Source organism: Oncorhynchus kisutch, linkage group LG14, assembly GCF_002021735.2.
Source record: "Oncorhynchus kisutch isolate 150728-3 linkage group LG14, Okis_V2, whole genome shotgun sequence".
NCBI classification, from domain to species: Eukaryota; Metazoa; Chordata; class Actinopteri; order Salmoniformes; family Salmonidae; genus Oncorhynchus; species Oncorhynchus kisutch.
In genome coordinates this window covers 16,008,372-16,021,638 of record NC_034187.2, presented here as the reverse complement: position 1 = coordinate 16,021,638, position 13,267 = coordinate 16,008,372, and the positions used below count along the sequence as shown (strand labels likewise).

The following is a 13,267-nucleotide window of genomic DNA, read 5'->3' as shown; positions in this document are numbered from 1 at the left end:
TTTAAAGCTTTAAAATCAATGTCATAGGCCTTTAGTTCTTAAGGGCCTCTCCCCCCTGAAAATCCTGACAGTCAACTCTTGTGGTAATTTAAGTTGGGGTGAATGAGGAAGAATATATGCATATATGCATAATAACTATGCATCAAACTCACAGGCAAATAATGAGAAAACACTAAATCTGTATCTACAGCCATAGCTAATAATTGTTCTACAATATACTATGTGTATTTGTCACATTCCATAACATATCATAGTATCATACCAAGTTAGTCATAGGCTACTCTGTTATACCTCTATTATTAGCCAGTAGCCTATGGCCTCGTATTTATTTGCATTCCAAATAGGCCCACTCATTTTTTGTTTACGAACAAATGCATTTCAGTTTACTTTCTGAAACTCAAATGGGAGATGTTCCCCTCGTGAAATCTGCCAGCTGGCCCTTTAAGAAGAGTGAACAGTGGAGTCAAACTACAAGGCTCTACTTTTATCTACCTGCTCCAACTACTAGGTTACTGGTTTCTACTAGTCCCTGATTGGTCGCCCGAACAAATCTTTTTGAGTTGGTTGCGTCAAGCTTGAAGCTGACAGGATGCTGAGATCAGAGGGCGAATTCCAACCTTGCTGCCTTGATTGAGGACATCATTTGATCAGAATACTGTCACTTTAGTGCATGTCGGCCTTGCTGGTAAAGGAGGAATTGCTTTATGAGCTCGTATGCGCTTGTTAGCGTGAACATTTCTGTCTTTTGAATGAATATTGCCTGGCTAAAAGCAAACCTGCGCTGTGGACACAAAAGCTCTTACATTGCGAGTTGATGCAGTGCTTGCTGAGGATCAGGGAGGCTGTGGGAGATCCTTTCAAGTAATTCGGCGAATCCGATGTCCAAAGATAACCACTTCTCTCCCGGTCTGTCCGGTGCGTAAAAGCGGGCACGGTGTCTCTCCAAACTCCACTCTGAGAGCATTTATCGGAATGAAAACGAAAATATGCTTTTTGCGATTTTGCTGAATTTGACAAGGGGATTATGTACACGCTGCTACCTGCTTACTTGCCTGCCTATTTGGGTCACTTGCTTAGCTCCAACGCGTTTTTATTAGGCTACAGATTCCTGGCCTGTTGAATTCATCGTTATCCTTCCTTCATGTCGCATTGGAATAACTTAATCTATTATGGATTTGATTTTCTTTACAAAGTCACCGTTTAGGCTCGGTTTAGACATCCTATAGACACTTTAGAGTGCAATCGAACCTACGTAGAAGCGCAACACCAAGAGGGGAACATGGACAGAAATGCCCCAGACGGACCGTTGCTGGATGACTTGAGCAAACTCACGGACGAGGAGCTCTCTAGACTCGGAAAAGATGAGCTCATCAGGAAGCTACGGAGAACGGATAACGAGAAAATGAATTTAATGGTGGAGCACGGGAACATGATGAAAGACGTGAACCGGAGACTACAGGTCCACCTTCACGAGATCCGCAGCCTCAAGGAGATCAACCAGAAGCTGCAGGACGACAACCACGAGCTCCGGGAGCTCTGCTGTTTCCTGGACGACGACAGGCAGAAGGGCAAGAAGCTGTCTCGGGAGTGGCAACACTTTGGCCGCTACACCGCAGGATCGATGTGGAAGGATGTCGGGGTGTACCATCAGAAGCTGAAGGATCTGGAAGCCAACCAGGGCTCTGTGATGCGGGAGAACCTGGAACTGAAGGAGATCATTCTGATGTTGGAGGAGGAGAGGAACGGAGCCGGGTCACGGAGCTCTATAGACTCCCAGTCCAGCCTGACCAACCTGAACGGGGGCACCAGAACCATTAGGGACGTCGGGGACGGGAGTAGTACCTCCAGCACCGGCAGTGCCGGTAGTCCTGACCACAACCACATACACATGCCAGCCGAGGGGAAGATAGCGTCCCTGCGGAGGTCTATGGACGACCTGTCGCCGCTGTCATACATCCACAGGAGCATCCCTAATGAACTGCATGGTGAGTCCCATAGAAAGACATAACATCCTGTGAATTATAGAATATGTGTGAGTGAGTTTCCCTACAGAGTGCACCTTATTATTGAAGATGATGGGAATGTTCATTTTATAGACTACATCTTTAGTTTGATATATAGGACTCCAATGTGTGAATGGTTGGTAGGGGGCCTAGTGCTGTCCTTTCATGCAGATGTGTTAAATATATAGCCTACAGATATTAGCTATTCTGAAATCTGCCCTAGCTGGCTGTGTAAGTAGAGAAAGTGAATGAGAGTTTAATATGCATATAGCCAAGCACACAAGTTACTTGTAAGTGTGTGATAGAATTGGTTTGAATTGAAGCCCTGCCCAAAAAACATACATTCGTTTTGAGTCTTGTAGGGCACTATATAGGGAGCCATCTGGGACACAACCTAGAATTATAGAACCCCACTTGTCACACTGATGCCCTTAACTCACACCTCTGACATCAGAGTGTTCCAGTGACATCATGATGAAAGATGTCTTATCAGGAAGGAGTAAGGCCAGTTTGGAACATGCCCAGGTCATCATGACCTCCTGACCTGTTAATGGTCCACAAGGAGACATGGAAAGTCTGATAAGGACCTATCACCCCAAAACCAGACAGTCTTAAAACAATGTCCCTCCCACCCTTGAATGCGGTCTGCATTTCAATCTAATCTGTGCACCCATAACCACACCTTGCACTGTGTCTTATGTCCTATCACAAGAGACTCATGTGCAACCTAATGTAAAATGTGACAAATGCTTATTTATCGGTTCATAGTCAGCTAGTATGCTATACATAAACACCTCCTTGGAAGGTGAACTAGGCCTTTCTGTCATGCCCTGTTACATAGTAATAACATGGTGGCTGACTGGGTTCAGAGGAAGTTTACATTACTGCTGCTGTTAGTGTTGAATGGTAGATAAGAGATGTAGAGATATGTGGATGTGGGTATTTCCAGTGGGTTCCCCACCCTCACCCCTCTCCACACACCCTGACCACCAAGGTGCAGTACTAGTCAAAAGTTCGGACACACCTACTCATTCCAGGGTTTTTCTTTATTTTTATTATGTTCTACATTGTAGAATAATAGTGAAGACATCAAAACTATGAAATAACACATATGGAATCATGTAGTAACCAAAAACAAATCCAAATATATTTTATATTTGAGATTCTTCAAAGTAGCCACATTTTGCCTTGATGACAGCTTTGCACACTCTTGGCATTCTCTCCACCAGCTTCACCTGGAATGCTTTTCCAACAGTCTTGAAGGAGTTCCCACATATGCTAAGCACTTGTTGGCTGCTTATCCTTCACTCTGAGGTCCAACTCATCTCAAACCATCTCAATTAGATGTGTTTTGGGTTGTCCTGTTTAAAAACAAATTATAGTCCCACTAAGCGCAAACCAGATGAGATGGCATATCGCTGCAGAATGCTGTGGGAGCCATGCTGGTTAAGTGTGCATTGAATTCTAAATAAATCACAGACTGTCACCTAAAAAGCACTCCCACACCATCACACCTCCTCCTCCATGCTTCAAGGTGGGAACCACACCAGGGTTTTTATTTAAAAAAACATGAATTTGACAGTAGCTTACAGGCAGCTCAGTGGCGAGTCTAATTCTGTATTTCATATTACAGTACACTGACTGTAATATACATACAGTATCAAAGCAAGTACTGTGTAATGACACCCAGTACCACACCGTAAAATGTATTATATTGTACTGTAAAAAAAACTAAATGCTACCATAATCTGAATAAATGAATGATTGAATGAATGAGTTCATTGAGGGTAGGGGTTTGTATTTTACATTATTTTACTGTAATTACAAGAGACTGGTGAGAGCAGGTTGGCTGCTAGGTAAAGTGTTTACACATTACAGTACATTAATACATATTTGGTGTTCTGTATCACTTCTAGAGGCCTTAACAAAGGTTTACTAAACTGGCAGTGACTACAATGCAAAACAGACCCAAAAATGCTCAACCATTTAAGAGATTTGTATTACAAATGTATTTCATTTTAAGTTTTCATCCCAATATTATACTTTATATACATCACAAAAGACTGAAATTTAACAAAACTGTTCAGAATAGAACATAAAAAAAATATATAGCTAATTTAGATTTGTTTACATTTTGTACATTTCACCCATGAGGGCAAAGAGAGAACCTTTGGTCGTTGATTGCAGGAAAGGGTTAGGACCTGCTGCTATGCCAATCTGTCCCCTACACAAGTTATGGGGCACTATAACCACTTATAAGTTAAGTTGGTATGGCGTTCTCACTCATGAGTGCAACAAATATATCCTCTTACAAGGCATGCCTCAAAATATGTTAATGAGCAAGAAACAACAATAGCATGCACCCCCACTAGTGGTCAAAAGGCTTTTGGCTCTCCAAAAATTCCAGTACCATTGGAACTACAGCAATTCTTTCCACACCCACAACATTTCCCACAATGCACCATCATTTTCAGTATGCAGCAGTAAAATGTTTCAGAGTATATTACTGTTGATAATACCCCAAATTAGCATATAATTTACAGTTTTCTGTTACAGTGCACTGCCTGAGCTCTGCAAACTGTCCATATGTTGACATGTTAAGTAGGACGCACGCCAGTCAACATGTATTCAACTTTTAGACAAGCTGTGTTTAACTTCATAGTAATCTAGCTGTGTTGAAAAGTTGAAAGGACCCAGTCTGCTAATGGAGCCTCTCTATAAACCAAGTCTTTTTCTTATCTTAGATATGCACTTATCGCTATCCACTGCTCTCCACTCACTTCTAAATTACCTCTATCCCATCTTTCCACTACTCCTACTCCCTATTCCCTCAACCCCTCTTTTTACTAGATGATAAACTCTGTGGCCCATATGCTACTCTTACAGTAAGGACAGTTGGCTGGACATACATCACATCTCATCAATACAGCTACAGTACAGACCATCTCATCAATACAGCTACAGTACAGACTGTCTTATCAATACAGCTACAGTACAGACCATCTCCATACAGCTACAGTACAGACCATCTCATCAATACAGCTACAATACAGATCATCTCCTCCATACAGCTACAGTACAGACCATCTCAACAATACAGCTACAGTACAGACCATCTCCTCAATACAGCTACAGTACAGACCATCTCAACAATACAGCTACAGTACAGACCATCTCCTCAATACAGCTACAGTACAGACCATCTCCTCAATACAGCTACAGTACAGACCATCTCAACAATACAGCTACAGTACAGACCATCTCAACAATACAGCTACAGTACAGACCATCTCAACAATACAGCTACAGTACAGACCATCTCCTCAATACAGCTACAGTACAGACCATCTCCTCAATACAGCTACAGTACAGACCATCTCAACAATACAGCTACAGTACAGACCATCTCAACAATACAGCTACAGTACAGACCATCTCATCAATACAGCTACAGTACAGACTGTCTTATCAATACAGCTACAGTACAGACCATCTCCTCAATACAGCTACAGTACAGACTGTCTCCTTAATACAGCTACAGTACAGACCATCTCCTCCATACAGCTACAGTACAGACCATCTCATCAATACAGCTACAGTACAGACCATCTCCTCCATACAGCTACAGTACAGACCATGTCATCAATACAACTACAGTACAGACCGTCTCCTCAATACAGCTACAGTACAGACCATCTCATCAATACAGCTACAGTACAGACCATCTCCTCAATACAGCTACAGTACAGACCATCTCAACAATACAGCTAAAGTACAGACCATCTCATCAATACAGCTACAGTACAGACCATCTCCTCCATACAGCTACAGTACAGACCATGTCATCAATACAGCTACAGTACAGACTGTCTCCTTAATACAGCTACAGTACAGACCATCTCCTCCATACAGCTACAGTACAGACCATCTCATCAATACAGCTACAGTACAGACCATCTCCTCCATACAGCTACAGTACAGACCATGTCATCAATACAACTACAGTACAGACCGTCTCCTCAATACAGCTACAGTACAGACCATCTCATCAATACAGCTACAGTACAGACCATCTCCTCAATACAGCTACAGTACAGACCATCTCAACAATACAGCTACAGTACAGACCATCTCCTCCATACAGCTACAGTACAGACCATCTCAACAATACAGCTACAGTACAGACCATCTCATCAATACAGCTACAGTACAGACTGTCTTATCAATACAGCTACAGTACAGACCATCTCCTCAATACAGCTACAGTACAGACTGTCTCCTTAATACAGCTACAGTACAGACCATCTCCTCCATACAGCTACAGTACAGACCATCTCATCAATACAGCTACAGTACAGACCATCTCCTCCATACAGCTACAGTACAGACCATGTCATCAATACAACTACAGTACAGACCGTCTCCTCAATACAGCTACAGTACAGACCATCTCATCAATACAGCTACAGTACAGACCATCTCCTCAATACAGCTACAGTACAGACCATCTCAACAATACAGCTACAGTACAGACCATCTCCTCCATACAGCTACAGTACAGACCATCTCCTCCATACAGCTACAGTACAGACCATCTCCTCCATACAGCTACAGTACAGACCATCTCCTCCATACAGCTACAGTACAGACCATCTCCTCCATACAGCTACAGTACAGACCATCTCCTCCATACAGCTACAGTACAGACCGTCTCCTCAATACAGCTACAGTACAGACATTCTCCTCCATACAGCTACAGTACAGACCGTCTCCTCAATACAGCTACAGTACAGAACATCTCAACAATTTATTTATTTATTTATTTACCTTTATTTAACCAGGTAGGCAAGTTGAGAACAAGTTCTCATTTACAATTGCGACCTGGCCAAGATAAAGCAAAGCAGTTCGACAGATACAACGACACAGAGTTAGACATGGAGTAAAACAGACATACAGTCAATAATACAGTATAAACAAGTCTATATACAATGTGAGCAAATGAGGTGGGAAGGGAGGTAAAGGCAAAAAAGGCCATGGTGGCAAAGTAAATACAATATAGCAAGTAAAACACTGGAATGGTAGTTTTGCAATGGAAGAATGTGCAAAGTAGAAATAAAAATAATGGGGTGCAAAGGAGCAAAATAAATAAATAAATAAAAATTAAATACAGTTGGGAAAGAGGTAGTTGTTTGGGCTAAATTATAGGTGGGCTATGTACAGGTGCAGTAATCTGTGAGCTGCTCTGACAGTTGGTGCTTAAAGCTAGGGAGGGAGATAAGTGTTTCCAGTTTCAGAGATGTTTGTAGTTCGTTCCAGTCATTGGCAGCAGAGAACTGGAAGGAGAGGCGGCCAAAGAAAGAATTGGTTTTGGGGGTGACTAGAGAGATATACCTGCTGGAGCGTGTGCTACAGGTGGGAGATGCTATGGTGACCAGCGAGCTGAGATAAGGGGGGACTTTGCCTAGCAGGGTCTTGTAGATGACATGGAGCCAGTGGGTTTGGCGACGAGTATGAAGCGAGGGCCAGCCAACGAGAGACAAGAACAATATAGCTACAGTACAGACCATCTCAACAATACAGCTACAGTACAGACCATCTCATCAATACAGCTACAGTACAGACCATCTCATCAATACAGCTACAGTACAGACCATCTCCTCCATACAGCTACAGTACAGACCATCTCATCAATACAGCTACAGTACAGACCATCTCCTCAATACAGCTACAGTACAGACCATCTCAACAATACAGCTACAGTACAGACCATCTCAACAATACAGCTACAGTACAGACCATCTCATCAATACAGCTACAGTACAGACCGTCTCATCAATACAGCTACAGTACAGACCATCTCATCAATACAGCTACAGTACAGACCATCTCATCAATACAGCTACAGTACAGACCATCTCATCAATACAGCTACAGTACAGACCATCTCCTCCATACAGCTACAGTACAGACCTTCTCCTCAATACAGCTACAGTACAGACTGTCTTATCAATACAGCTACAGTACAGACCATCTCATCAATACAGCTACAGTACAGACCATCTCAACAATACAGCTACAGTACAGACCATCTCAACAATACAGCTACAGTACAGACCATCTCATCAATACAGCTACAGTACAGACCATCTCAACAATACAGCTACAGTACAGACCATCTCATCAATACAGCTACAGTACAGACCATCTCATCAATACAGCTACAGTACAGACCATCTCCTCCATACAGCTACAGTACAGACCATCTCATCAATACAGCTACAGTACAGACCATCTCCTCAATACAGCTACAGTACAGACCATCTCAACAATACAGCTACAGTACAGACCATCTCAACAATACAGCTACAGTACAGACCATCTCATCAATACAGCTACAGTACAGACCGTCTCATCAATACAGCTACAGTACAGACCATCTCATCAATACAGCTACAGTACAGACCATCTCATCAATACAGCTACAGTACAGACCATCTCATCAATACAGCTACAGTACAGACCATCTCCTCCATACAGCTACAGTACAGACCTTCTCCTCAATACAGCTACAGTACAGACTGTCTTATCAATACAGCTACAGTACAGACCATCTCATCAATACAGCTACAGTACAGACCATCTCAACAATACAGCTACAGTACAGACCATCTCAACAATACAGCTACAGTACAGACCATCTCATCAATACAGCTACAGTACAGACCATCTCAACAATACAGCTACAGTACAGACCATCTCATCAATACAGCTACAGTACAGACCATCTCAACAATACAGCTACAGTACAGACCATCTCCTCCATACAGCTACAGTACAGACCTTCTCCTCAATACAGCTACAGTACAGACCATCTCATCAATACAGCTACAGTACAGACCGTCTCCTTAATACAGCTACAGTACAGACCATCTCATCAATACAGCTACAGTACAGACCATCTCAACAATACAGCTACAGTACAGACCATCTCCTCAATACAGCTACAGTACAGACCATCTCATCAATACAGCTACAGTACAGACCGTCTCCTTAATATAGCTACAGTACAGACCTTCTCCTCCATACAGCTACAGTACAGACTATCTCATCAATACAGCCTCAGTACAGACCGTCTCCTTAATACAGCTACAGTACAGACTGAGACATATGTGTGTCTCTTTTGTCCATGCGGCTAAGGCTAATCAATGTGTTTCTGTCCCAAATAGCACCCGGTTCCCTATTTAGACCACTACTTTTGACCAGAGCCCTATGGGTATGCCCTATGGGCCCTGGTCAAAAGTAGTGTAGTACTAGGGAATAGGATGCCATTTGGAATGCATTCGATGTGTGAAATTTGCAGTGTCAGGTCTGTGACTAGCTGGTGGTCGCTGTGACAAAGCCATTGTTACAGTGGGCATACAGCCCTGCATGTGGCCTTTGTTAATAATACTCTGATGGACAAACTGTATTGATCATAGTGCCATGTTGTGTGAATGTGGTCTGGTTTTGGCACAAGCTGCTCGGTCAGAGCCTGGCTGGCTGTTGTATTCTGGTTGGTTCATTGTCACAGTGTCACAACGGGTGTAGACTAACAGTGAAATTCTATCCCCACCAAGACTAATGTTTCTCCTCCAGCATTCTCTCATCTGTGTGTGATGCAGTGGTCATGGTGAGATCAATCTAAGAGTTTTTGCCAGTTTATTGGTTCTCTCTGCGCTCTGGCCTATTAAATCAGCCGCTGTAGCTGAGGGGAACGAGGTGCCACAGTGTCGCTGTCAGTTTTACCCACTGCTTTTATTTACTAGCCGAGCCATGTGGGAGGGTTATCAGTCACAGTTTTAGACTCTCTCTCTGTGTGTGTGTGTGTGTGTGTGTGTAGAGGGATATGTATGGTGAGAGAGCCCACTTGTTGAGATTAGTCCGACTGTAAATTCAGAGGATTCATTCCAGCGCAGACAGTTTATTAGGTACACTTTGCCCCTTTACCCTACAGACAGTGAGTCTTATGGCCGTGGCTTGCTATATAAAGCAGGCAGACAGGCATCAAGGCATTCAGTTACTGTTTGATGGAACGTTAGAATGGTCAAATCAAGTGACCTAAGCGACTTTGAGCGTGGTATGATGGTCGGTGCCAGGCAAGCCGTATCCAGTATCTCAGAAACGCCCGCCCTCCTGGGCTTCTCACGCATGACAGTGATTAGGTTTTACAGAGAGTGGTGCGACAAACAAAAAATATCCAGTCAAGGGCCGTCATGTGGAATAAAAGAGCGCGTTGCTTGCTGTTTGGGGTTTTAGGCTGGGTTTCTGCACAGCACTTTGAGATATCAGCTGATGTACAAAGGGCTATATAAATACATTTGATTTGATTTGATGAGAGAAGTCAAAGGAGAACGGCAAGAATCGTGCAATCTAACAGGTGGGCCACAAGCAGAGAAATAACGGCGCAGTACAACAGTGGTGTGCAGAACGGCATCTCGGAAGACACAACTCATTGATCATTGATCACTGTCACGGATGGGCTATTGCAGCAGACGACCACACCAGGTTCCCCTCCTATCAGCTAAAAACAAGACGAGGCTCCAGTGGGCACACTGTCACCAACACTGGACAATTGAGGAGTGGAAAAACATTGCCTGGAACATGACAGTGAGTTCAGTTGACTTGACCTGCCTGGTCAGTCCCCAGACCTCAACCCTATAGAGCATGTTTGAGATGAGATGGAACGGGCTGTTCACAGCATGAATGTACCGCCATCCATTCTGCAACAACTGCGTGATGCCATCGCGTCGGCATGAACCAACATCCCTGTGGAACGTCTCCGACACCCTGAAGAATTCAGGCCTGTTCTATCGCAAAGGTGGCATGCCGTGTGTGTGCTTGTGTGTGAGACCATCTTATATACAACCTACTGTACACCACTAAGGTGCTTGTCAATCAGCAAGTACACAGCTTTATTTATGACTAAAACACATCACTGGACTGAAAGCTTTACAGTCGTTCTCATGAGACTAAACAGGATTCTCTCTGAAAAGGGTTCTCTCTCCATCCATCTGGCTTTTTTTGTTGTCTCTTCTACAGTCTGGGAATTGCAATGACTTCACTCTTTTGTTCTATTGTTCTTAAGCTTTCCCACTCACTTATGTACTTTAGAAGTTGTTTTAATAATTTCATAATGATAATCAGGTATAATAAACTTGTCCATAACAAGAATGCCTTTCAGGAAAGGGTTTGGTCGTAGTGTTTAACTGACTAAATATTTTCCCCTACTCTGTTCACTTCACACCGTTTTGAGGTGATTAGACAGTCTACATAGTTGGCAGTGCAGTGATAACTCTTATCTTGTTTGGAGAGAGGGGAGGTGAGGGGGAGGTTGACTTTGGCTGAAACACCCAGCAGTACAGTGGGGAGGTGTGGTGGGGCCCTGAAAGCACTGAGCTTTGTTGGTTTGTGTCTGATTACAGTACCTCCATTAGGGCAGAATCATCAGTATTCAGTAATACTGTATTTTTAATGCACCTTGAGATATTTTTGGTCCATGGGTTCCGGTTGCTCTTAGGACTATGGTATGTTTGGTTGGCTTTGCCTCTTGGTTTGGTCCTCCTGTCTAATGGTCCTGCTGGAACACTTGTGCTGTTAAAAGCTGTGTGCTCTGTTTTATGGCTCTGTGTGCTCTGTGTTATGGCTCTGTGTGCTCTGTGTTATGGCTCTGTGTGCTCTGTGTTATGGCTCTGTGTGCTCTGTGTTATGGCTCTGTGTGCTCTGTGTTATGGCTCTGTGTGCTCTGTGTTATGGCTCTGTGTGCTCTGTGTTATGGCTCTGTGTGCTCTGTGTTATGGCTCTGTGTGCTCTGTGTTATGGCTCTGTGTTCTCTGTGTTATGGCTCTGTGTTCTCTGTGTTATGGCTCTGTGTTATGGCTCTGTGGTATGGCTCTGTGTTATGGCTCTGTGTGCTCTGTGTTATGGCTCTGTGTGCTCTTTGTTATGGCTTTGTGTGCTCTGTGTTATGGCTCTGTGTTATGGCTCTGTGTGCTCTGTGTTATGGCTCTGTGTGCTCTGTGTTATGGCTCTGTGTTATGGCTCTGTGGTATGGCTCTGTGTTATGGCTCTGTGTGCTCTGTGTTATGGCTCTGTGTTATGGCTCTGTGGTATGGCTCTGTGTTATGGCTCTGTGTGCTCTGTGTTATGGCTCTGTGTTATGGCTCTCTGTGCTCTGTGTTATGGCTCTGTGTGCTCTGTGTTATGGCTCTGTGTGTGTTTGGTTTTGCCCTGTCTCGGGTCCTGGCTCACTTCCTGGATGATGTGTTTGATCAGGCACTATAGAGTCAGGCTTGGGGGCTGTGTGTGAGGCTGTATGGGCCTGTGGAGGTCTTTGTTCAGCCATCTCTGTTGTGTTCAGTTCTGTGCCCTGCTTCCCAGCTGCCCTTCTCCTCCTCCACCCACTACCCCCCAAACTTTTATCAATGGGTCTCTTTCTTTCACTCGCTTACTCACTCACTCACTCACTCACTCACTCACTCACTCATTTACTCTCATTTATTCTCTCTCTCTCTCTTTCCCTGTTGCACTTGTTTGCCCACCCTATCAAGCCCTCATTCCCCCCTGTCAATTCAATTCAATGGCTTTATTGGCATGGGAAACATATGTTTACATTGCCAAAGCAAGTGAACTAGATAATAAAGAAAAGTGAAATAAACATAAAAAATGAACAGTAAACATTACACCCCCAAAAGTTCCAAAAATAATAAAGACATTACAAATGTCATATAAAGTGCAAAAGGGAAAATAAATAAACATAAATATGGGTTGTATTTACGATGGTGTTTGTTCTTCACTGATTGCCCTTTTCTTGTGGCAACAGGTCACAAATCTTGCCACTGTGATGGCACACTGTGGTATTTCACCTAATAGATATGGGAGTTTAACACAAATTGGTTTGTTTTCTAATTCTTTGTGGATCTGTGTAATCTGAGGGAAATATGTGTCTCTAATATGGTCATACATTGGGCAGGAGGATAGGAAGTGCAGCTCAGTTTCCACCTCATTTTGTGGGCAGTGTGCACATAGCCTGTCTTCTCTTGAGAGCCAGGTCTGCCTTCTACGGCCTTTCTCAATAGCAAGACTGTGCTCACTGAATCTGTACATAGTCAAAGCTTTCCTTAAGTTTGGGTCAGTCACAGTGGTCAGGTGCCGATGTGTACTCTCTGTTTAGGGCCAAATAGCATTCTAGTTTGCTCTGTTTTTTTGTTAATTATTTTTGTCAAGTA

At 43.4% G+C, this 13,267-nt stretch overlaps 1 protein-coding gene across 1 annotated transcript in view; it reads left to right on the top strand.

Moving 5' to 3' along the window:
• Nucleotides 1-585: 585 nt before the first annotated feature.
• The window catches only part of LOC109903223 (coiled-coil domain-containing protein 85C-A-like), a 90,152-nt gene continuing 77,470 nt past the window's right edge, over nt 586-13,267 (top strand). The window contains exon 1 of the mRNA XM_031787902.1: nt 586-1,985. Within this exon, the coding sequence (XP_031643762.1) occupies nt 1,280-1,985 (706 nt within the window). The 5' untranslated portion in view covers nt 586-1,279. The remainder of the gene's footprint in view (nt 1,986-13,267) is intronic.